The sequence below is a fragment of the Periophthalmus magnuspinnatus genome, chromosome 7 (assembly GCF_009829125.3).
Source record: "Periophthalmus magnuspinnatus isolate fPerMag1 chromosome 7, fPerMag1.2.pri, whole genome shotgun sequence".
NCBI lineage: Eukaryota > Metazoa > Chordata > Actinopteri > Gobiiformes > Gobiidae > Periophthalmus > Periophthalmus magnuspinnatus.
Genome location: NC_047132.1, coordinates 6,224,668 through 6,249,734, shown reverse-complemented (window position 1 = coordinate 6,249,734; position 25,067 = coordinate 6,224,668). Strand labels below are relative to the sequence as shown.

Below are 25,067 nucleotides of genomic sequence, written 5' to 3'. Positions count from 1 at the left end.
TTATTACAACATTATTATTATTACATACTGTAGGAATGACCACGCTGCACAGACACACTGTAAAAGCCTGGTCAGTACCGTCGTAGGTGACATATGGGATCTGGAAGCCGCGGGCGCTGTTGGCCTCGTTGGACTTGAAGTTGATCCACAGCCGTCTGGAGCGAGCGGTGAACGCGATCGGACGCTCGTACGTCTGACACGTCTCATAGGTGGTGATGGAAGTCGCTGACCCTTTCAATCAAACACAAATGACACTTAAGAAAAATAGTAAACGTACAACTTATACTAAAGCTGCTGGTTTATAACTTATCTGTCTGTATCTATCTACCGGTATGTATTATTAGTATTACATGACTTCTTACACAGATCTCACCTGTAACTTTACCTGGTGGCATCATGTGCTTGTCACAATGGATAGATAAGTTTATTGCAATACTGTGAAGCATTTTAGGGAAAGAAATAGCATCTGCGTGGAGTAAAGTGGTGGCAAACCCTCCACCGGAACAGTTACATAGAGAATTAAGTCTTAATTCTGAAATATATATGTACACTTTTACGCTTTTACACTGCTAAAACTACAACTAGTACTATTGCAGCACTATTACATAAACGGTACTTAGGTTCTGCAATCTTCTACCACGTACGTCCTTCAAAATTGAATCGCATTTTGGCTGAGTTGGCAAGAAACACCTTTCTATTGATTGACATATCCAATCCCAGTCCACAGCCGTCTCTGCTTGTAATTACACAATCACACCCAGAGGAGGCACTGACACTCACAGTTTTTCCTCATCACCAGCACGTCCCCGCACTCGTCCTCAGAGGGCAGGAAGATCTCGGGCACCACGATGAGGATCTTGCGTTTGCTCGGGGGGTTAATATTCCAGATGCACTCTACGTTGGCAGGGTAATTCCCAGGATAGTTTGGTGACTCAATGTAACCCATGAACTCGCCCATCTCCCCGCCGCATTGCCTGTCTAGACGTACACAAACAAAAGTAATGAGATTCTAGCTTGTATTGAGACGACCTGTACATACAAAACAGTTATTTTCACGGGCTTGCTTACAGTAGTTGAAAAAAGAGAGAAAAATACCCAGATACAACGTTGAAACTAGTACTAAGCAGGTATCAGTGCAATGAAAGTCTATCACTGTTGCCATAGCAATTGCCAATTTAATACCAAAAAGTCCTCTAAAAAGTGTTGTTTATAACCTGGAAACCCAAACAAGACAAAGTTGCACCTTTTTAAGAATTATTTTGATTTATAAAAGAGCTCACATAAGATTACAAAGTGCTGGCTGAATAAAAATGCGCCCATGATGGTTCTTTTGATGCAAATTGTTAAACAAATCAGAACAATGGAAATCATATCTTTCAACCTCCGCTTACACTTGCACAAAGAAGAGAAATATTGGAAAAGATGGGACTGTTTTACACAAACCATGGACAGTGGTAATTGTGCCGTGTGTGTTGGCGGCACGGTGGCTGAGTGGCAACACTCATGCCTCACAGCAAGAGGGTTTGGTTCAATCCCCGGGTCGCCAGGCCTTTCTGTGTGGAGTTTTTCATGTTTCTCCCCGTGCCTGGATGGGTTTCCTCCGGGTACTCCGGTTTCCCCCATCAACCAAAACATGAACGTCCTTCGAGACAACTGTTGTTGTGATTTTGGGCGTTACAAAAATAAATGAATTGAATTGAATTGTTGAACACACATTTAACCTTGTGTTTACTGTTCTTTTGTATTTTTGTATGCTCTGAAATTTTACTAAAATAATATAAGTGTACATGATGACTGTAAAGCACTTTTTGTTACATTTTTGTACAAATAATAGTAAATAGAGTTTGTTTTATTTGATTGATTAATATTAAATGTGTAAAATTTCTGGTAGATGTACACCATCTACTTGTTACCATGGAAACGTTGCTTTGTTTCATTGCTTTCCCACCCTTGTCTATCTTGAATTTAGTCAATGCTCAAAAATACATTGAAAAACATGTATTTTTACTCTCCTTTCCACTGATCTGTCCAGTAATCTGCTCTCTATCTGTCTCTATGGATGTTTGTAGAAGTATAGTAATTCTACACTGTGGGATATAGTAGGCAAGGCAATGGCATCTCCATGGAGAAAAGCAGGTGTCAGGTTATCACTGTAGTACTGAAACTGGTACTGACAAAATCCAGTTTAATTATGGTGACAATAGTACTCACTCTTGCACTGGGAGACACTGGTGGCCCCGTCAAAGTCAGTGGTGGTGTTTCCGGGGCAGGTGATGCAGTAGTTCTGTCTGAACTCTGTCTGATAAGTTCCCACAGGGCAGCGGATACACCTGTGCACCGACGTGTTGTAGTAATGGCCCGGGGAACACTGGACTGCAACAAACACAAGGAACCAGCTGTTTTTAGACTCCAGATTGGAAAGAGGATGTCACAGTCGCACATGAGGACAAGAGCTAGTGTTTAGTTTATAGTTTAGTTTATATGGTAGAGATGTGAGAAATATGCAGTGAAAATGACAAATGTGGTAATTTGTATGAGTGATATAGTAAATTATGATCCTATATCTAAACACACCTCAAAATCAGTTACCTGGGCCTTTTAAGAGTTAAGATTGGAGCTCAACACTCAAAGCACACTGAGGATCCTATTCATTTTCCCAGTAGACTTTACAAAAAATGCAAATATTAAGAGTTTAAAGGTACAACAGAGGCACTCATACACTTGCTATGTAGTAATTAATGTCTATATCATGGTTGGTTTCAGTCCCCAAAAATATTTAAACGTTAAAATACAGCAAAATGTTTTCATAATTTAGTCATTTTGGTCATTAGTTTCTACATATCTGATTAATCCCCAGCAAACTAAAAATGTGATGTGAATTATTTGAGTTGTTATTTGTTTTTTGTTTTTTGCCACAATGCTGCCTGCCTTGGATCCAGCAGTGACATCACACTTAACAACTGTATGGGGAAAAATGTATGAAAAATATACTTCTGAAACCTGTTTACCCCCACTCACTTAGTCCCTTCTCTCACTCTAATGTTGAACCATGCCAAAAAAACATATGCTTCTTATCCAGCATCTGTCTGACTGGATAAAATGGTCTCTCCTTGTTGCTTCCTAACTGTTCTCATCCAACAAACCCCTTTTAAATTATATAGACAATACTGTTCAGTCCATTTTTGTTCCATAAATAGTTCCTTTTACACTATATGATTATAGAACATCAAAATCAGGTGGAGGCCCTTTAAACACATTTTATTCAAACTGTAGACTGGACAAGTTGAGCAAGTTGTATGAAATAAAATAGGCTTGTAATGTTGTGATGTGTCATCTAAAACCCAGCATACTCAAAAAAGAACAGTTTACATAGCATGAATGTACAGGGATGGGCATTACCATGACAGGATTACTAGTGATTACATAAACGTTACTCATGCAGAATATAAAAGGCTGGTACACATTTGAACATGTTGGGATGTTATTAGACCTGTATGACTTAGATCCGGTGAAGACTACAACCCAGTAATATTACACAACATAGTACAAAAACAAAAGCCTGAATGTACTGGATTTAAGCTACTTTACGTAACCGTGACCAGGATACAGACATTTGACTGCACTGTCACCTGCATCTACTTGGGTTGGTCAGTGAATCAACAGGTAAGCAGCTGCTGGACTTGAGAAATAAGTTGGGTGTTGGAAATAGCTTGTCACATCTCTTGGACATGTTCTGAAGTTTGATATTTTGATAAGATTTTTTATTTTATTTTAATGATTGTAAGGTATGTTCTAGCAGTGCAGCACTACATCAAACTGGTATCTTGATTTACTGATGCTAAGGTCAATGACACGTGCCCACCAGGGAGCGCGGACCTATGGAATACGTGGGAACTCATGAAGAAGTTGTGCAGACCAGCGTGGACGGTGTGCAGACGAGAAGAAGGACTCTCCTCAGATGTGCACACACGCAGATACACACATGCATACATTGGGGGACACTATACAAACTGTCAACATGCACATCTCAGGACTCTCTTCTATCCTTTCCGTAGAGTCCGTTGCTTCATTGTTCACTTTACCTGTGTGGAACTCATTAAACCCTTCTGACTTTATGTTTCAGTCTCTTGGTCCTATTGACACTTACACTAGAAACAAACATTCTAACATGATGTACATAAATTCATAGGAATATTACTATACAATACTATTTATGTTGTTTTTTGGACAAGACTTTATTAAATTAACCCAGGTAGACATGAGGATCCTAATAAATCCTAATAAATAAAAGAATAAACAAACAGTTAAAGTAGGCATGTTGCCAGATCCATTGACCCACAGGTTGGTGGTGTGATTAAAGCTCCCACAAATTATTACTGTCGTTGTGTCCTAGAGTAAAACACTGAGACACCTCGCCCCCAGTGAATGAATGAATGCGTGTGTGAATGGGTAAGTGGTTCCTTGATGTAAAGTTCTTTTAGTGCATTTAAGGTCGAAAAGCACTATATAAAACTGTGACAATTTAAAAGGACTCCTCACTGCCTAAACCCCATGTACATGTCCTTGGTGATCTCCAACCCAGCAGCCAGAGATAAACACATGTGGTTTTGTGAGGAAGGGCATCCAGTTTTAGTTTCATGCCTAATTACTACAAAAATAATGTCAGACTGAAAGGTTGATCTTTTGTCTTGTCTCCAGAATACATAAAATGAAAAAAAGGAGACTGACCTTTGACCTCACAGTCATGAAAGGAGCTGGCCCCCTCCCTCTTGGTGCTCAGTCCTCCTCCACATGGGAAGCACAGGGTCCGGCCCAGATCCGGCTGGTACGTCCCCTGTGGACACGGCTGACACGGCTTAAATCCATCACTGGAGAAGAACCCTGTGGGACACTGGCCTAAACGTGGAGGAGACCAGCAGCAGGGTCAAAGTACAATTCAGCAAATCAACACAAGGAAAACAGTAAATATAGAATAAACAGTCAAATTCTGTAGATGTAATGCAATTTATCAAGAACAGACTAGTCTTAAATCAACAAAATACTGAAGCTATGCATGTAACTTATGAAGAGGAGGGTCCGTCGCCTGCTCATCTACTGCTTTACCTGGATTTTGCGCAATATGACAAATCTATCTACCTGTCCTCACCTTAACTGCATGTTTAGAAATATATTTTTGAGCAATAAAAATGTCTGCAATTTAAAAAATGCAAGACAGATACGTTTAATGCCGCACTGTGGAACATTCCAGGCAAACCAAAAACATCTCACGCAGCCAAGCAAGCGGCAGACTCTCTATCAGAAAAAGTTACACAGTGCACATTTAACTTTAAAAAACAAGCGCATTAACCAAAAAATGCATGATAAACAAAACCCCCACGTTAAACTAATAAGAAACACAAATAGTTTCTTATCGAGTTTGAAGTAAATTATGGTATTTTTTGATGCCCGACGCAAAAACCATCCACCTAATTTCAGAAGTTGCTGTGGGCGCTGCTGTCGCTTTCAGATTTTATTATTTTGCATGTGGCTGCTGATCTTGACAGTAAATAAGTTCTATGCAGACCAAAAAGCCATTTAAAGCCTCCTTCAGAATTAGTGCATTGTTGGCTTGTTGTAGTACAAAAACATTGAACATATGACACAAATCAATCTACTTTATGTCATATTTTAGCGGTAAAACCTTCCCCAAATACAACTGAAATGACTGGGATTCCAACATAACCAAGGTCAGCACCCCTGATTATAAAATCCTACTCTCCACTGCCCTCACCTGCACAGGAGGAGATGTTCTTGGCTCCCATTGGCCCGTGTCCATCACTTCCAGGGCAGAGGTCACAGGCCAGCTGCCCCTCCTTCTCCTGAAACGTCCCGGGCGGACAGGACACACAGCGCTCCTGCTCTCCGTGGTAGTACGAGCCCGAAGAGCATCTGACTGAGAGAAACAGCAGGGACAACTTTAGACAGGGGAAGGCCAGGAATATGCACAGTTTATAACAATGTAAGAAACTGATTCATTTTTATTTATTTTGTTCCAAAGAAAATATCGTAGCATCGTTTACACATTCATATTGACTACACAACAGAAAAGCACATTTCACGAAAAGGAGTGGGGAAAAAAAACTTCTGTATTCTATATCTATAATTAGTAAGAGAAATTCTGTTGTTGTGGAAAACAAATTTAACAGGGCCTAAGTTACACCCAGGCAACTTTACTGAAGAGACAAATACATAAATAAAACCAAACAACAGTTGATATATTTATCTTAGACAAATTTGTTCTAAAAGTAGTCAATCGATCGGAAGCGAATAATTGGATCTATTTATATTTATTTTCATATGTTTTGCATTTTAGACCTTGTTTTGGGCTAATAACCTAAAATTTGGTCTTTCAGACTCTATAAACAGATTGGACTACATTTTAAATCCTGTTGTCCTTACCACATCTCCCACTGTCCCGTTCCCAGCCCGGACCACAGATCTCCTGGATGGGAGCGGCCTGAGGGAGTTTCTGTGCAACCTCGTATTCCAGTCCGGCCACTCGGATCAGGAAGCGCTCCTGGTTTATGGACTTCTTCAAAGCTTTTATGTACGTTTTCACTTGTTTCTCCATCCGCTGTCTGAGGCAACTCAGGTTACAACTCCCTGTTTGTAAGTAACAGGAATGAACATGGACATGAAATATAACAAGTTTAGGGTTGAAAAAAATATTCTAAGGCTGAAACATTTCTGCTTAAAAGTACATAACCTTTCTGGTGGAGGGTTCGCCACCTGCTTCTGGCCAATTTGAGAAGGTACCTAGAGCACTATTACATCTCTTACATATGTGCATTAATCTGCACTGTCCTTTTAATGTTTCCTTTTCAAATGCCTGTAGATGTCTGGGGTTAGCACATTTTATAGCTACAAGGCCCATTGGAGACTGGATATATTTAGTTCTCTGCAAAACTATCTCTCAGGGTCCTATTTTATGCAAAACGCAAGGTTTTAAAATTGCTGTTACATACCTTAGCCTCCGTATTTCAATTTTATAACTAAAATAATGCATTCTATACGAATCAAATAAACACAAGAAGCTGGTGCACTGATGAGTGAAGCAGTTTTACACACAAAATAAGAGCTAGTAGTATTTTATAGCTCTTTTCACAGTGGCTAAGCGTAGATTGTGGCATCACATCACAAAGCATTATGGGATATCCCCTTAGACAGACAAAAGTTAAAGCAGAGCTGGTATGTCCCATCAAAATAACCTCCTCATGTCCAACTGTAGCATTCTGTAACATTCACTTGTTTGTCCCACACAGCTTGTTGTTTACAGTGTTTAAGGACATGGTTGTGTGCCATGTGCCAGTCTGTGTGAGGTCGTGACATCACGTGTAAGGTGGACTATTGTGCTTCAGAGTCAACCACTTTCAACGCTTCTGAATAAAAACTCAATTAGTATAGCAATCAATTTAGTATAGAAATAACTGCATCTGAATGAAACTATCCAAAACACTTTCCGTTCATTTCTCGCCCTAGACTAGCATGTAGTGGTGTAGTAGTTTCCTGGTGTACTGCGCACTTACCAGTGGTGTCTCCAGGTTTGACCTCTGCCTCCAGCTCCAGAGTGATGCGCGTTACTTCTTTGTTTGGAGAGTTTCGAGCCCGACGGCCTTTAGACTTTTTGGTGGAGTCACATTTGAGGTTGACAAATGTGACCAGGCAGTTACTACAGGGCTGCCCCCCTCCTGAAGACGCACAGCGACATTAAGGATTCAGGAGATAGGTTCAAACGGCATTAGTATTCTACAGGTGGATCATGGTAGGTAGGCAAAATGACTATCTAAGGATGTTGTGGTGGTTTGGTTGAATAAATACAACAAGATACTGGACCACGTCACTAAGAGTGCGTTCATATACAGCACACACTCATGTTGGGTTTCCAGAATTACTGGGGACATGACATTGACATTTATTTCCTTTAAACTGTTCCTAACCGTAACCTAACCTGTTATAACCCATATCTTAACTTTAAAACATGTTGCTGATGTAATAATAAAGGATTTATGTCATGGGGACCTGATATTTGTCCCTATGAGGATGGTCTCCATAATCTGTGTGTAAACCGTTTTAGTCCCCACAACAGAACCAAAGAGATTTAAAGTTTTGACCAGTGAAAGAGAACAATAAGATTGAGAAATTTGATTTTGCTCATTTAAAAAAAACAAACAAACTAAAAAGTACAAAATCTTGGTAAAAGTGTGCAGAAAATATTCAGGAACAAGTTGACACTTAGGTCCAGAGGACTGTTACTACCTCAAACTGCCCTGACACAGAATCAGCTCTGTTGAGCTGCATTTCTGAATTTTGTTTGTGCTTTTCTATTATTATTGTATTTCACTGCTCAATGTGCTTAAATTGCCCCTCGAGGACAAATAAAATAAAATATAAAAACTAAATTTCAACAAACCCATCAGCTAAAACTTTATAATTCAAAGAGGACAATTTGCATGTTTTTCTTTTTGCATAATATTAAACATCAATATAAAATATTAAATAGATACAGCCATACTTCCACTCCAGTCTAAGAGAGGGACATGATCCCAATCTAAAATCTGAAGCCAGTGCCTGCAGTACGTGACCCTATCAAGACTTTTCTATTTAAAGTGTAGTAGTTTTATGTAGACAGACCAGGTCCCAGCGTCCGCCCGCGGTCCTCGGTGCGACCCGTCAGTTTGGGGTGCAGGTGGCACTTGGCGTTTTTAATCTTGAAAGAAGCTGTTTGTTTCACTGGAGGGGCCAAAGTCTCTACAGACAAGCACAGCACCATGAGCACAAACAGCAAACACACACTTTTCACTCTTTTATACAACTCCACACTCTTCAATAATGCATTTTGTACTCTAAGCAGTTTGTCATATTATGCATCAAATTCACTTTGTAGAACACAACGTTTATATTTTAGACAGCACTCGCGGGCCGTGCTCCGCACTCGGCCAACCCGGCACTCCCTGTGGGTGGCGCTGAGGCGCCACTTGCCTCTGTTTTATTATGGCTTTGGGCTGCATTTGGCACCAAACAAGTCAATAGACATCGGAAGTGCTGATGCACAAAATGCAAAAACATGAGTTTTTCCAGGCATCGCCATGGCAACACCGTGCAAAATACAAACTTGGCCCCCTGGACTTTTTTGACGGGGACAACCTGAAGAATCACTATGCCAAATTTTATGTACGTCGTTGACAGTAAAAAGACTTTGAAATGTATAAAAATGTTCCCATTAGGATAATATGGGCTCTTTCGCGCATCGCCATGGCAACCCAGTGAAAAATATGACATGGGTCCCATTGACTTTTTTTTTTATCAGGATGAAGAGTCATGGTGCCAAATTTCACATTATTCCATGAAACTAATATTTTTCTGATGAATGGGAAAATTTGGGAGGTTTCCCATTAGGATAACAGTGGCAGTTTGGCGCATCGCCATGGCAACACGGTGCAAAAACACACATGGGTCTGATTGACTTTATTGATTGGGATAACCCAATGGAATTTTGTATCAAATTTGGTAACATTTGGGAAAACTAAATTTTCGGCCCTCCATACAAATATATTAGCTATTCTGTAGGGGGCACTATCGCGCCAATTTAGTTTTTGTCATAATGAGTAGGTTTAGGCCAGAAAATTTTACAACTGATTTGAATTTGAGCCAAATCGGACTTTGTATGCGCAAACGGGAGCAAATTTTGAAATTTCAAAATTTGAAAAATTCCTATGGAATTTTGCGGCTTCATCGCACGGAAACCGTGATAGGCATCATCATGAATTGGATAACTTTTGATGCCCCACTTGTCTAGATGATGTACAGTGATTTTCGCTATTAGTTAAGTAGTGAGTAAGCCTAAATCATTCTTAATAAACTATTTCTTCAGTATGAATTAAATCCTTCGTCCAGGATAATTAGGTGTAGTTATTTAAAAGTGTTACCAATGACTTATTAAGACGTCCTACATATTGTTTCAAATGCTGCAGGATTTTTGAAGTATATAATAGTGCAGAAACAGACTGTCACAAACCTATACATGTCTGACTGCTGCTGTTGAGCCTGGCTGGAGAGCTCTTCCCTCGGAGGATGGGAATGCCACAGCTCACAGAGTAACTGTTATCTGACTCTGGAACACACAAGCACAAATCATCATCACAAAACTGTTCCCAAACATAATACAATACTACGGACTGTTATTAAGAGGTTGAAGAAATGCTTTTTGGCCCCATCAAGTCTTTTAGTGCATTTATTTTGGTCATATTTGTTAAAATAAACTGTAATTTTCCATGTTGGTTGACAGGAGCAGAGCTAATTATCAATGCAGTTTGTGTGTGCATATGTGGTCAAGTAAAAAAAAAATTAAAAATCTCAGAAGTCACAGGAGTTTTCAATTCATACAAGTCTATGATAATAGTATAGCTGTTTACTACTGCAAAAAATAAATTAGTCAATAAATAAACACACACACATTTATTTTATCAATCCAAAGTGAGACAGAATTAGCGTACCTGCTAGATAGTGAGCTTTGGAGGCACATGTCAGGGAGCAGCTCTCCTTTTTGCCTGTTTTGCTGCAGGTCAGAGTCGCTTTCGGAGCTACAAGCCCAGGAGGACATTTCACCAGCTCTGAAAAAATATAACATGCAATGAAAACCCAATGAGAAGTAGTATTGGGTCAGCTGTGTGTTCTCTAAATAGCCAGCAGAGGGCAGTGTCTCAACATACCAATGCAGTCCTTCCTGTTCCAGTGGAGTTTGAATCCAGGAGGACAGGTACATTCATAGCTGCCCAATGTGTTTATGCAGCCATATTTACAGCCTCCTCTGTTTATACTGCACTCGTCAATATCTGTAAAACACATCAAAACGTAGACAACAGAGAATTCATGTCGCTGGAGAAACGTATGGGAAGAAACAAGGAATTGTAAACAGTCAAATGTGTCAAATCAAGTTAGTAATAAAACATATTTGCTTGTTTTAGTTTAGATTTATGCAACAACTACGCAGCAAATTCCTATTGAGATTTGTAGGGTTTGTTCACAAGGCATTCGTGAAAAAGAAGCATCTACAAAACAAGCCGTAGGCAAGATATTGTGTACAAAATGCATTAAGACTGAGGATTGATTGTGCATGTGCATTTGCAGTATATCTATGTATTTGGGGTATGGCTGTCTAAATCTTGACTTGAAAAATCATTGTTATGTATTTCAAAAAGTTAGAACGTACTTGTTTGGCCAGTCATTTTAGAACAACGAAGTAAAAAAGTTCCAGTACAGTGCAGTTACAGGCCTTGTATGAACATGGACAATACAGCATTATACAGTATTTTCAATGTGACACAAAGCCCATAACCTTGAAGAATGTCCAGCTTTTGAAAATCTCTTGAGGAGTAAATGTACAGAAATTATACAAGCTTCATACACTTTTATAGAATTTACAGCACTTGGTAACACTAATAATAATGCCATCCATCTGTTTTCTTCCACTGTTTATGCAGAGATTCTCAGCCTCCCTTTACCCCAGACACTTCCTCCAGCTCCTCCGGTGGGACCCTAAGGCGTTCCCAGGCCAGCCGAGAGACCTAGTCCCTACAGCGTGTCCTGGGTCTTCCTCCTGATGGGACCTCTCTGGAGAGACGTCCATGAGGCATCCTGAACAGAACCCCCCAAGCCGCCTCAGCAACGGCTCTACTCCGAGCTCTTTCCATGTGACTAAGCTCCTCTCCCTATCTCTAAGGGCGTTCCCAGCCACCATGTGAAGGAAACTCACTTCAACCGTTTGTATAATTGTTGTTGTTTAATAATAATGGCTTTGATTTATAGTTTTAGTCATTCACGCCTCCCGTGCTCGCCCTGGTAACTCAGACGGAAACCGCATTTACACAGGTAAGTTAGTCTTGCTCAGTAACACAAATACAATAAGGATTTCTCAGAGCTTGGGTCAAACCGCTTTAACTATGAACTGCTACTCAATTTCACTTGTTCACTTGAGAGAGTAGAAACTTTATAATATAAAATAATCGTAATCATCATTTTGTGATTCAGTAATTCACAGTTAAACATAGACACTTTTCCCCACCCGCTTCTGCTATTGGTCAGTACAAGCTGGAATTTCAGAACAAGCAGATGACTTTATTTACCTTTTAAAGATGATTTTAAGATATAAAGTTTACATGAATTAAATGATGATCTGGCTGGAGACATTTTTTGGCACAACATCCACCTCTCACCGAATGTTCAAAAGGAAACTCGTCTCCAAACATATCCACACGGGTTTCAGACTGATGAGAAATTAGGCCCGTTGCCATAGTGACTAATTTAAAAACAAAATACTATATCTTTTGAATAAGAATGAAAAGCTAAAACCCAGGAAAGTCTGTGTTTTAGTGTAGAAATATATCTACGCCACCCTCAGATCAGTTGATTTTACATATTACATAAGCTTTAAAAATACAACTCATTGTTATACAGTATCTTTCATAGTCAAAAGTAGATTCTCTTGCAGTTCATGGAGAATCACTATCACCTTTCTGCGTGCACTTAAGTCACTAAAAGCATCCGCTCAGCACATGTAATGAGTTTAGTGTTTTAAGGCAGTGGCGTAGTCGTGGTCGGCCCCGGGATGAGACAGGCGATAGTGGCATTGATTGATGATGTGGAGAGCTGATATGAAATGCTCCAAGGTTGTCTCATTCAATTATTCAACGTGCACAAAGGGCTCGCGCGCGCCTCCGCCATCCCGAGAGAGTGCTATGACTTCATCAGCACTGCCAACGCGACGCCCGAGATACGCTACAAATCCTGCCGCATCAAAGTACCACGCTTTAGGAGACAAAGAACTTTTAATGAATATCTGATGGAGGGGTGAGATCATCTGCCAGTTGTTTGGTTTTACTTTATTCTTGAGTGGGAGAGGAGAGATCCACGCTGACCTTTACAACATGTTTTTCTTTTTAAAACAAGGATTCAAAGACGAGCCAAGGGAATAAAAGTGCATGTCTAATATCTCAATGGAGCTATTCATGATGGTTGACTTGCAAACAGATAGACAAGTTTAATATAACTTTAAATGCTCACTAATTCATTCATATTGAGTTGATTTTGGGTGGAAATCTGGAAACCACAACTTTTCAGCAACTTTCTGTTCAGTCTGGAGAATGAGTCAGAATTCTACACTCTATTATGGGCAATTTAAAATCAATAAATTACAGTAAAAAAATAATAATTTCTCAAATATAAAACCAGGAAGGAATAGTTTGTCTGAAACACATTAATAGCCAAATGAGATGTACTCTTCAGGGAAAAAAACAAAACAAAACTTTAACTCACTTTAATTCAAAATCTGTCAGTTAAGAGTCATTACAGGCAAAAAACATATTATTTAAAGGTCCTGTATTATTCAAACCAGACTCTTGTGCACTTCATCATGTTATATTACAGCAAACTCATCAAAAACAGACCTGGAGTTATGTTTTGTTTCACTCACACATGTTTGTATAACGCTGCATCATTACTCTGTCTACATCTCCAAAGCTGAAAATACTCTGATCTACTTTGTGATGTCATGAAGTGATAGTTTTCAAATTAACAGCTCCTTATGTTTTGTTCAGTAGAGATGAGTGGCAATTCCAGGTCTGAAGTTATCCAAAAGATTCTAGTGAAAGTGTATGGGGTTTAAAAACACAGTGGAGCACTTCCTGTATTACCACATAATGACATCACAAGGTGGAACAGAGCGTTTTCTGTTTGAGAGAAGAAAGGATTATTGTGTTAAACATGAGTGAATGAAACGAAACACAACTCCAGGTCTGTTTGTGATGAGGAAACAACATTATAACATCAATCAGTAAATAGCGTAACATGGGCCCTTTAAGACAGTGACATCGTGAATAATATCTTCGCTACTAAAAATGCTGCCCGCTGTCTACTCTCTGCATCTAATAAAAAAGGTATTTTATCTACGACAACCTCAAAACTACGAATCGTATGGCTAGCTAGGATTGGCAGCGCTTTTCCATTTCACTTCAGCTTCACTTTGCCATATGAAAACGCCGCTCTAACGATGTGCATGAGCCACAAAATGTAATGAACGTGAATATTAAAAATGTACCAACCTATTCTGCAAAATAGACTTTTCAGAGCGTTTAACCATGTGAGAGTTGTTTCCCCTTCTCATTTACGCTCTCGAAGCTGTATTTGAAGTGATTCGTGCATGTTTGAGCGATCTTTAATCTTTAATTTTCAATGCCATTTTGTGCAGCTGTCCATAGGGGGCGCCAAAAACATCACGAATCTTTAGTGATGATGTTTACGGCGACGTCAGCTCCCATTGGACACCCCGGTTTTCTAAAGCAGAAGTCAGCGGATTTGTTTAATTTATCGAGTTGTTTTAGATGAATATTCTGATTTCAAATGTCCAAATTGTAACATAATGTGGTCTATATGTTTTGTTTTGTGTTTAGATCATGTGCTTTATTAGACAATATAATGCAGAATGGTGTGAAGGTCTGGGAGCGCCATAATTCTGCCGAGTATCAACAAAGCTGACATAGGTAATGTGCTCCCCGTGCTTTGACCTAACCCCTGAGCCATTTGTGCAGCACAGACTCAGATAAGGCGATGTTAAACTTGCCGTCTATAGTTTTATTACATCCATTCTCGGGGGTCCAATAGTAAAAGTGGTGTGATAGGAGCAGAAGGAGGGAGCGGGGATCATTTCTCCTCTCATGATGGACTATGATGAAGCGTACCGAGCATTTAAACAAGAGGAGATGTGCCGCCAAAACAGTCTCTCTAAAGTGCATGGGAAACAGACGCTAGTGATGGACGATTTCCTCTTCATTTTCTGTTGTTGAAAATTTCAGATAACCTCAGAGATTTATGGCGCTTGGAGTGGCGCTTTCTCACTACAGGCCGTAACCAAGGTGAGAGTGTCCCGCTGAGTCGTTTATCAGCGGGAAAAATGACTGCCAAACAACTCAAAGTGCTTTAAACATAGGGCCAACTGCAGACGGAGCCAGTTAGGACAGTAAATGGGAGATGGACACTGACAGATGAGGCAGAGTTGGCATTATCTATGGACTTTAGAGACGGCAACGCCAATGATGATGTATTATTATTGGCTCAGTTGGAGGGGGCAGTGCATGTTAATATACATGCTGTAACACTCTGGAGCCATGGGCTAATTTCCATCTGTTGTCTCGCATTCATTCTCACCAACACACTCTCATTTATACACAGTAGCAGTCTCCCATCCCAGGCCAAACCCTGCTTTGCTTCCAAAATCAGATGAGATTGTGCCTTCTTAAGGTGGTATAAGGCCATCTGGGTGTTTTAGACAAGTTTCAAAAGCACATTTTTTGGTAACTTTTTGTGTTATTTAATATACTGTCCCATTCAAATACATGCATACATACAATTATTTTTCTACTGTCATCTCTCTAATTGTGTATTTTTATGATTGTGTGCGTGTGGTAACTGGCAAAAAATACAAAAATCAAAAATTGACAAAAAATTAATAAATAATGAAGTGGATAATAAATATAAATAAAATAAATAAATACATAAATAAAATAATAATAAATAATATAAAATTTCAATGTATGTAGCAGAGGCAACATTGGAGTAATTGCATATTATAAAGTAGTAGTTCTCAAAGTGAAAATGACATATCTTACAGACTTAATGTAGTACCTTACATTAATATTAAGGCTACAGGCAGGATTATATATTGCTGAACATATAAGTCTAAGGAAAAACATGACATACTCTATTAAACGCAGTGTAAATTATTATTGCGGGCCCCGTGTGCTCTTCACATTGACGGTGGAGCTGCGGCACGAGCTGCGGATTCTTTGGGAAAGGCTGTTATAAGGGCCGGCATGTGACTGGAGCAGGCAAACCAAAACATATTCACATATTTGCACCTTTATTCAAAAAATTCTATATTGCAAAGTTAAACCACAATTTCAATTACTTTGTCCAGATCAATGCACCAGAGCGCCTTCCGCACAACCATTTCATCATGTTCACTCAAGTGTGCACGTCATTACCTTCTTTTCCTCTCATGGTAAGAACGAAAAAAAAAAAAAAAAAAAAGTATTTTCAAGCCCGAGGCGGTAAAGACAGGTGATTAGCACTCCACTCCATCTTAGCTCGCTCCATCATAACTGCGCAGACCTGAGTACAATTGCTACCTGCTAAAGCCTGATAGATGTGGCTGCTACTTCGCTTACTTTCAGACGGGCCAATAGTCAGTTTTTTTCACTTCTGAGTCCATTAACTACAGCACAAAACGTCTAGGCTTTACATTATACTTGCGCGCCGCTGCTTTCAGATTGATTTGGTGCCTTCCGGGTAGCCACCTGTTCCGTCTCATTTCAATGCGTCGGAAAAATCAACTCACTGAGACTTAAAACCGCTCTGAAAAAGGCGATCCATCAAAATGAGCACCCACTTACTTTTTTTTTTACGTCCAAAGTGTCGTGTTTTGTGTCACTGTTGGAATGTAATGAAAAACTGAAACAATTTTTGGAGACGTGGACAAATTAGTAGAAATAATAATTTGAACAGCCACGGGAGGATAATTGTGATTTTATAATGTGTTTAGGAATATCATTCTGCTTGAAGATGTCTCATAAATTTGTTGGTATCACCCATTAAATACAGAGCGCTGGAGTGATTTGATTTCCAACAAAAAAATCATAAAAAAATCACAAATTGAACTTTCAGGTAACAGATAAATGTATCACAGTCTTAGAAAGAAAACACAAAGACAGAGGGGTGATCTTAAACCTGCTGCTTGCTTGTTTCCATGGCGATGTCACCGTTTAGCCTGGAATGCTCCACAGTACAAAATTTATCACCACGGAGACAAGCACGTGAGTAAGCTGCAAGTCAGATCTGAGGAGATGCGAGCACACAAACAGTAAGAATATGCGTATTTCATCATTTTTTCTGGTTATTTTTGACAATACAAACACTTAATCGAACAAATACAACATAGATAAGTTTAATGTCATACTGTGGAACATTCCAGGCCAATCAGTGACATCTCCATGGAGACAAGCAGATGGCGGATTGCTCTAGAAAAGCTGCATTGTGCACCGTAGATAAAGTTAAAGGTGAGTACGTAGCATGTGGTTTTACTGGTTTAAGGTGAAATAATGAAAAATAACTTGCCAAAAAATAACTTGCCAAAAAATAACGGTGAGTTTGTTTCCCCTAATTATAATTTGAAAACTCAGACTGTTAATTATCTGTTCTGCAGTTTGAAGTATAAACACATGAAATAAACACATGAAATTGGCGGAAGCATTCGTGCAACTTAACATCTTCAAGTTAAGGGGTAAATGTTGAATTATTCTATATATATCTAATAACGAACCATTTCAGTGTTTTTAAATTATAAAAACTATATTACCAAGCCTCGGTGCAGACATTATTGCAGCATTACTTTTTTCAAAATTATAAATAAGAAAAGAAAACAACATCTATGTACAAATTTGAAAAAAAAATCTAATTTCCAACCAACATTTCTCTTCCTCCTTTAATCCTGTTTGAAAGGAAGCTCTTACAATTTGAGTTACCATTTAAACCAAATACAAAATGGATTATAATCATGGTTATAATAATCCACATGCGTATAGATTTCTATTGCAAATGACTGTGAAAAGAGGAGAGGTAAGTGAGTTCAGCTGAAAGGGTTAAAGCTCCTATAATGTATATGCTACGTTTAAATGAGACTTTAATACAAAGCAGCTCCTAAAATCAAAGGTTTGACAATTAAAGTTATAATGTAAGTTCTTACCTCCGCAGTGTGCCAGGCCGTACAGCACGTAGCCTTTATTACAGAGACACTGAAAGCTCCCCGCTGAGTTTACACAGAAGTGGTCACAGGCGCGGTCGAACGAACACTCGTCAATGTCTGGGAAGAAAGAAAAACACATTATAAAACTCAACAATAGACATTTTTCACACAATTCTCCTCTTTCTATATCCATTTTATTGTGAGTACCAGTTGTTGTGGGTTGAAATCACATGTCACAACAACTACTTCAGAAAAGATTCGGACCAATTCTGTCGGCTGCTGTCATAGTTGACCTTCAGAGCTGCCGGGGCAGGTTTTCCATTCCGACGTTCCAAAATTGGAAAAGTATTTTGGAAATAACAAGCGGAAACAGGCAGCGTCAACAGTGTAGTGATTGCTTGACTTTATAATAGAACTGTGAAGTTGACAATGTTTGGTACTTTTTCCCAATTCAGTATTCTTCAAGTGTTAAAGGGGACTTACTATGCAAAATTGATTTTTTTTCGCTTCTAACCATACTATAATGGTTTTACCTCATAAGTAGCTTACTCAATGCTGTATTTTGAGCTGTTCATGCATGTTTGAGTGATCCAGTATGGCCCTGCATTTAAGAGTTGAGTCCTAAGAAAATGTTTATTATAACCAGCCCTCGTCTCTGCTGCTCTGTAACTGAAGACTCCATTTCGTACACAAAGGTAAAGAAACAAAAACAATAAAAACATTGCACAGCAAAGACCAGGAAATCAAAAGCTGATAAGTCATTTTAGATTCACTGCGGTTTACAATGAACAAAACAGAAAATTATAATCTATAGACCACAGACTGTGTAAAGAAGTGAACTAAACGAGTGTGACGTCACCCACAGAGTCAAATGAAGCTCGTCGAGACATTTTTAGGGGCAAATTTGGTGCCAAGTTGCATATTTGGAATTCCGACCGTGAGTATCATAGCAACCAAAGAGCCAATCCAGAGCGAGGCTGTTGAAGGTAACATCCCCAACGCTTAACAACGCTGGCATTCAAATCTGTTGGGAGCAACCTCAAGGAAAGAAGGCACCTGACTTGTCTATTATCAATGTTCATATCTTGATTTATGGACACAATGTCGAAATAAAAACACCAGGATCATGTAGAGCGGGTTAATACGAACATTATAAGACCAAAAATGATGAGTCTGACAGCAGCAGTTACAGAGAGAGGGGACACAGTTTTTCAAGAAAAAGTGAATTGGAGCCAGAGTCAATGGAGTTGGAAGCACAGGTTAGCTATGTACATTTATATATACAGTTTATGCTACAGATATAATAGTTTATCACTGAATACCAGAAGAAGGCATAATATGTGTTCTTTAAAGGTGCATTATGTAACTTTTCAGGTGAAGGATACCCCACCTGTTTGTCTCTACGTGTAATGTTCCATAGCATCACATTAAGTTATCTTTCATTGCATTCGTACTGTGAGTGGGGCGGCCTCTCCACAGCTTTGGTTTGTCACACTGATAGTTGAGCATTTCAGGCAAAACAATAACATCTCCATCGGGACATCAGGTAGCGAACACTCCACCAAAAAAGTGACAGAGTGGGGCTTTAATAACGCTGTAGTGTTGAAAGCGTTTGATGATGAACAGAAGTATGTGTCAAGTCGGGGCAGAGGCTGAGATGAGCCGCTCGTGTGAGAATGTCTCTTTGGCTCATTACACAAAGAAATGAGACTTTTATCTGGTGTGTGCTGCTGTGTGCTCACGAGGCAGAGCCAGACGCTATCAAACATATCCAGGTATTTTACAGCAATTAAAAAGAGCTCACTTCAAACCAAGCCAGATTAAAGAATGAGAAGAACCCAAGTCGAACACCAGGGTGAAGGCTTTCTGAACTGCACTACACGTCACAGTAAAAGTACAAACCTGAATCTTTACAATCAATGTTCCCCTATATCTTATCAGCCTCACGAGTGTATCTGCACGTTAACCACAGGCCGAAGGTAGTACTGAATAATGACCATTCACTTACATTTACTTGAGTTACATTTTGAAGAATATTTTTGACACCAAGCATTGTCTTACTTGAGGTGATAATAAAATGACCTGGGAAAACCTTTGTCAACTCTCTGCTCCTCCTCTATAAGCAGTACTAATGTGCAACAAGTGGAGCATGGTGGTGTATATGGAGGAGTAGTGACGCACTTAGTGACAAGATCCTCTGGAAATACTATGATCTTCACATTATTTATGTTTCCTCTCTCTGATTGCATTAACATTAACATTACTGGTCAAATCTGTGGTGCGGCTCAGTAGAAGATTATTGACCCACTAACCAGGCAGCGCCAGGTCCATGTTGTATATAATGTTGTGTATAATGTTGTATATAATTTTGTGTATAATGTTGTGTATAATGTTGTATATAATGTTGTGTATAATGTTGTATATAATGTTGTGTATAATGTTGTATATAATTTTGTGTATAATGTTGTGTATAATGTTGTATATAATGTTGTGTATAATGTTGTGTATAATGTTGTATATAATATTGTGTATAATGTTGTGTATAATGTTGTTTATAATGTTGTATATAATTTTGTGTATAATGTTGTGTATAATGCTGTATATAATGTTGTGTATAATGTTGTGTATAATGTTGTATATAATGTTGTGTATAATGTTGTATATGATGTTGTGTATAATGTTGTGTATAATGTTGTATATAATTTTGTGTATAATGTTGTGTATAATGTTGTATATAATGTTGTGTATAATGTTGTGTATAATGTTGTATATAATGTTGTGTATAATGGTGTATATAATGTTGTATATAATGTTGTGTATAATGTTGTGTATAATGTTGTATATAATGTTGTTGTGTTCTATGAACGCGTGCCTAATTATGAGTGTAAGAAAATAGACAATGGAAAAACAACTCTGAGTGATAAACTGGATTGTCTCTCATTAACAAGTGCATGTTCATTAACCAAATAAAAATAATAACACCAATAACACCATTTGGTGCTAATTGAAAAGGTCTAAAAATAAATATATGCATTTTGCCCAGCCGAAAGGATTACTTTATGACATATGTAACATGATTAATCCAAGATGGGGCTTTGTAAGGGGCGTGGTCACAATATATATTTTTTGTTCCTACTGTCATGTTACATCTGTGTCCCAAATATGTTTTGGCTCAGTTAAACTTTTTCTCAGGACGTCACTTTAATGAGAGCCATGGCGACATGATGGGAGATGGGGTGTGGCCGTCATTTATTCTTTTTATCGAGACCTTGTCATGGATACATGTACCAAATTTTGTCTATGACAAAGTAAAAATTGTATTGTCCCATACAAATTCGAGTTTAGATTTTCTTATACAATCTGTTGAAGGCCGAGGTGTCCACCAACGATTAGAGTTTAAGTGAAATAATGAAAAAATCAAAATCAAATCAAAAATGAACTGAGCACTTGACTTCTCGTCGGTGCACTTAGGTACTTTGCATGTAAGTGCACTCATCGGCCCTACACCAGCTTCAGGCGCTGGGCCTAATAATGACACCTGGTCTTGACAAAGACAAAGTCCTTATTTCACTTCTGCTGTGAAGATGATGGGATTGAAAATAGCATGGAATGTTAGGAGGGTGATTCAGTGCTAGACAGCTCCTCATCGTTAAATTAGGTATAGTTATATTTCCCATTTTTAAAAGCAATAAGTAAGGCCAAATTACCGTTATTTGAGCTACTTTCACGGTGCGCTCCAGACAAAAGGCCCTTGAGACTCTTCTGGTGTTAATTTGCTGGTGTCACATTCAAAGTATAAAAATATAAGGTACACTCAGTCACACTCTGAGAGCGTGTGATATTTTAATAAAGAAGAGACTAATTAAAGTGTAGCTGTGGAAAAGGTTACTATTGTTTATACAGGGAGGAGGTGAGGGCAGGCTGCAGTGGCCTGAGTGCAGTGTGAGTAGGCGGAGGGTGTACGGGGAGGCTGCAGGAGGAGACAAGCCCCATCTTGACTTATGGGCTATGGTCCAGTGACAATAGGAAGCAGCGTGACTGTTTAAACCCAGATAAAGCCAGACAGGGGTTAGTTTACACGCCCTGATAGCTCACAAAACACCTGTCACCTCATTTTACACTCTGCCATTTTGACCCAGGCAAAACTTGACAAGTAGAAAGTAAAAATCAATATCCAGATACTGATCGATACTTCAACTATTAAACAAGTCTTATCTGGATACTCTTTTGAGAAGGTATCCAAAATTATACCTCAAATGGGTCCACCACCTGTTGGTTGGTCTCCATGGAGATGTTATTGCATTTTGTGAAATGTTCCAGAAGATATATCAAGATTCTGGCTAAAAAAAAATTGGCTAATAATGTTAATAAGGCGATGGGTCGGTAAGGCTATATTGTTTTTTCTTTTCAAAAATCGTAATGTTTTTATCGCAACTGATTTTCAAATGTTACGTAAATTGAAGTAAAAGTAAAATCAATTGAAAACTGAATCTGGTATCTGGAATCTTACAATAATTGATGCTAAAAATGTCTGATAGTAAACAAAGAAAACAATTTTTTTTAAAAGCGAATATTTACACGTCTTGGCACCTGTCAGAATGGCTGAACTGAACTCAGACTGACTTCACTGGGGACGGAGTCTGATAACGAGGCGTCTATTGGAAACATGCCTTACAGACCGACACAGCAGCCTCGATTCCTCCGTGTTGAGTGGACTCTGGCTCTGTGGACTTGAACTCTATCTGCAAATGGATGTATGTCCTGGACTCCTCTACAGCCTAAGAGCAGGGGGCAGGCTGGAGCAGTTATACTTTTGCTTGTCTCCTATGAATGTTTTCCTGGGCTTGTCTGGTATTGAGCATTGACTGTTTAACCGTGAAGGCGACTACTGTTGTGGTTTTGGGTTATATGAAAATTATTAACTTTTGTATTGGTTTAGATTCAATTGTCTGAAAAAACATTGTCAAGATACTTAACCCTTTAAAGACTGAGCACATTATAGACCAGTACAGCTCGCCTAGACTTTTTTTTTCTTTTTTTAGCCATAAAAATCATGTTAAAGGAAGTATCAGCATGTACTTTTGCCTTTTTTCACACAGCTACCTCTATTTTACATATCCATCCTTATTTTTCCTTTGACGCATCAAATAACTGACTGGGTAAATCCCACTGGCACCTGCGCTCTGATTGGTCATCTACAAGGGACAATGTAAGATGATTACCGTAATGACAGTGACATATTTAAAGAGCCCCATGCCTCTGCTTTGAGACGTTGTTTGAATTTACATGAAGCACAATTAGTTGCAGAGTTACGGTAATGGAAAGTTCACAACCGTGAGTCTATTGGCAGCGATAGCATCTGACGCTATAGAGTTAAAGACGACCTACTGTGCTCGTGTCTGCTCTATAGTGGATCATTATGGATAATTAGCACATTTTAAATCACAATATTCATCTAAAACAAAACATGTCCACTGTCTTCCTCATTAGAAAACTGTAGTCCCCCACGGGAGCCGACGTCGCCGTAAAAGCAGTCATAATAAAGAGTCGGCACCTCCAATAGATAGCTGCACATCACACTAACGAGCAACAGATTTTTTGTCATTTGCACCAAAATGACTGTGGCACATTGCCAAATCCTGCGTGCATCTCTGATTAAGAAAATAAAATTGGATAACGAAGTAAGTACAGAACAGTGCTGGTGAAAACTGAGATTGATCGTCAAAACTGCGTCTTGAAAATAGGCGATTAAATATTGCTCAAACCTGCACAAATCTCTGCAAAAACTACTTCCGGTGAGTAAATGTTGAAGGGAAATAACTATAACATGAGAAAAAAGGCTCAAAAAAAGTTGATTTTGCATAATAGGTCTGATTGAGGGTGCACTATCTATCTGCTACATGCTTGTCTTCATGGAGATGTTATTGCTTTTCCTGGAATATTCCACAGTTTGACATTATTGATCTTCTTAGAGACAGGTAGGTAACTCCAACAGTCGAGTTACAGATTCTTGGAGAGGCGAGCCCACGCACAATAAGAAAACATGTATTTGTGGGAAATAAAAACACGCTCAGTAAAATAAATACTATACATAAGTTTGGCCTCCACCAGAAAAGTTACATAGTGCTGCTTTAATATTGTTCTCATTGTCTGTTAGAGGAACAATATTTTTCTTTTTTTTTTCTCCAGAAATAGAAAGACGTATTTACAGGTGCAGCCCACAGCACTTATCGACCTCAGAATTTACCCCCCGACTGTAATCATCCTCCATTCCCCAAGTGTCTGAGGGCTGTGTGAGAAAAATGACACGAATGAGAGGTGAGGAAGAGCAGCAGACGAAGAGGGGGAGCGAGGGATGGGGAGCGGAGAGAGAAAGACAGGAAGAATGGGAGAAAGGGGTTTAAAAGGGAGAGAGAGAGATGGGAAGAAAGGGAGAGGGTGAGCCAAAATGGAGAGACAAGGAGAAAGAGGGGGAGGGAGGGAGAAGAGAAAAAGAGAAGGAAAAAGAGAGAAAAGGAGGGAGGGAGTGGAAGCTGGAAAGAGACAAAGAGAGGCACAATGGGAGAGAGGGGGCAAAAGGGAGAGAGAGACAAGGAGAAAGACGGAAGAGGGAGGGAGAAGAGAGAAAGAGAAGGAGAAGGGGAGGAGGAAAAAGAGAAGGGGAGAAAAGGGGAGGGAGAAGAGGAAAAAGAGAGGGAGGAGAGAGGCAAAAGAGAGAGGACGAGGGAGTGGGAGATGGAAAGAGAAAGAGAGAGACAGGCACGATGTGAGAGAGAGGGGGCAAAAGGGAGAGAGAGACAAGGAGAAAGAGGGGGGAGAAGAGAGAAGGAGAAGGGGGGGGAGAGAGGGGAGGAAAAAAGGGGAGAGAAGAGAAATAGAGAGGGAGGAGAGAGGAGGAGGGAGTGGGAGCTGGAGAGAGAGAGAGAGAGAGAGAGAGGCAGGATGTGAGAGAAGGGGGCAAAAGGGAGAGAGAGACAAGGAGAGAGAGGGGGAGGGAGGTAGAGGGGACAGGGGGAGTGACAGAAGGAGAGAGAGACAGAAAGAGAGCAAGGGGTTAGTGAGAGAGAAACAGAGAGGAATGGGAAGTGAGCAAAGAGCAGCAGAGAGATAGAGAGAGGGTAGGGTGGAGAAAGAGGGAGACAGAGTAAGAGAAGGAGAAAGAGAGAGAAGGAGGGAGAGCGAAAACGAGGGACGGTGAGAAGAGAGAGAGAGAAGAAACACCACACTGGTCAAAACA

The 25,067-nt window shown here is 39.5% G+C and overlaps 1 protein-coding gene across 4 annotated transcripts in view; it reads right to left on the bottom strand.

Moving 5' to 3' along the window:
* scube3 (signal peptide, CUB domain, EGF-like 3) overlaps positions 1-25,067 on the bottom strand; it is a 147,969-nt gene that overhangs the window by 1,502 nt on the left and 121,400 nt on the right. For all 4 annotated transcript variants that reach the window (XM_033969920.2, XM_033969921.2, XM_055223327.1 and 1 more), the window contains 12 exons: positions 17,831-17,947; positions 10,749-10,871; positions 10,533-10,649; positions 10,055-10,150; positions 8,671-8,787; positions 7,566-7,727; positions 6,439-6,642; positions 5,771-5,932; positions 4,729-4,896; positions 2,212-2,373; positions 781-978; positions 79-231 (listed from right to left, as the gene is read on the bottom strand). In XM_033969920.2, coding sequence (XP_033825811.1) covers positions 79-231; positions 781-978; positions 2,212-2,373; positions 4,729-4,896; positions 5,771-5,932; positions 6,439-6,642; positions 7,566-7,727; positions 8,671-8,787; positions 10,055-10,150; positions 10,533-10,649; positions 10,749-10,871; positions 17,831-17,947 — 1,779 coding nt within the window. The remainder of the gene's footprint in view (positions 1-78; positions 232-780; positions 979-2,211; positions 2,374-4,728; positions 4,897-5,770; positions 5,933-6,438; positions 6,643-7,565; positions 7,728-8,670; positions 8,788-10,054; positions 10,151-10,532; positions 10,650-10,748; positions 10,872-17,830; positions 17,948-25,067) is intronic.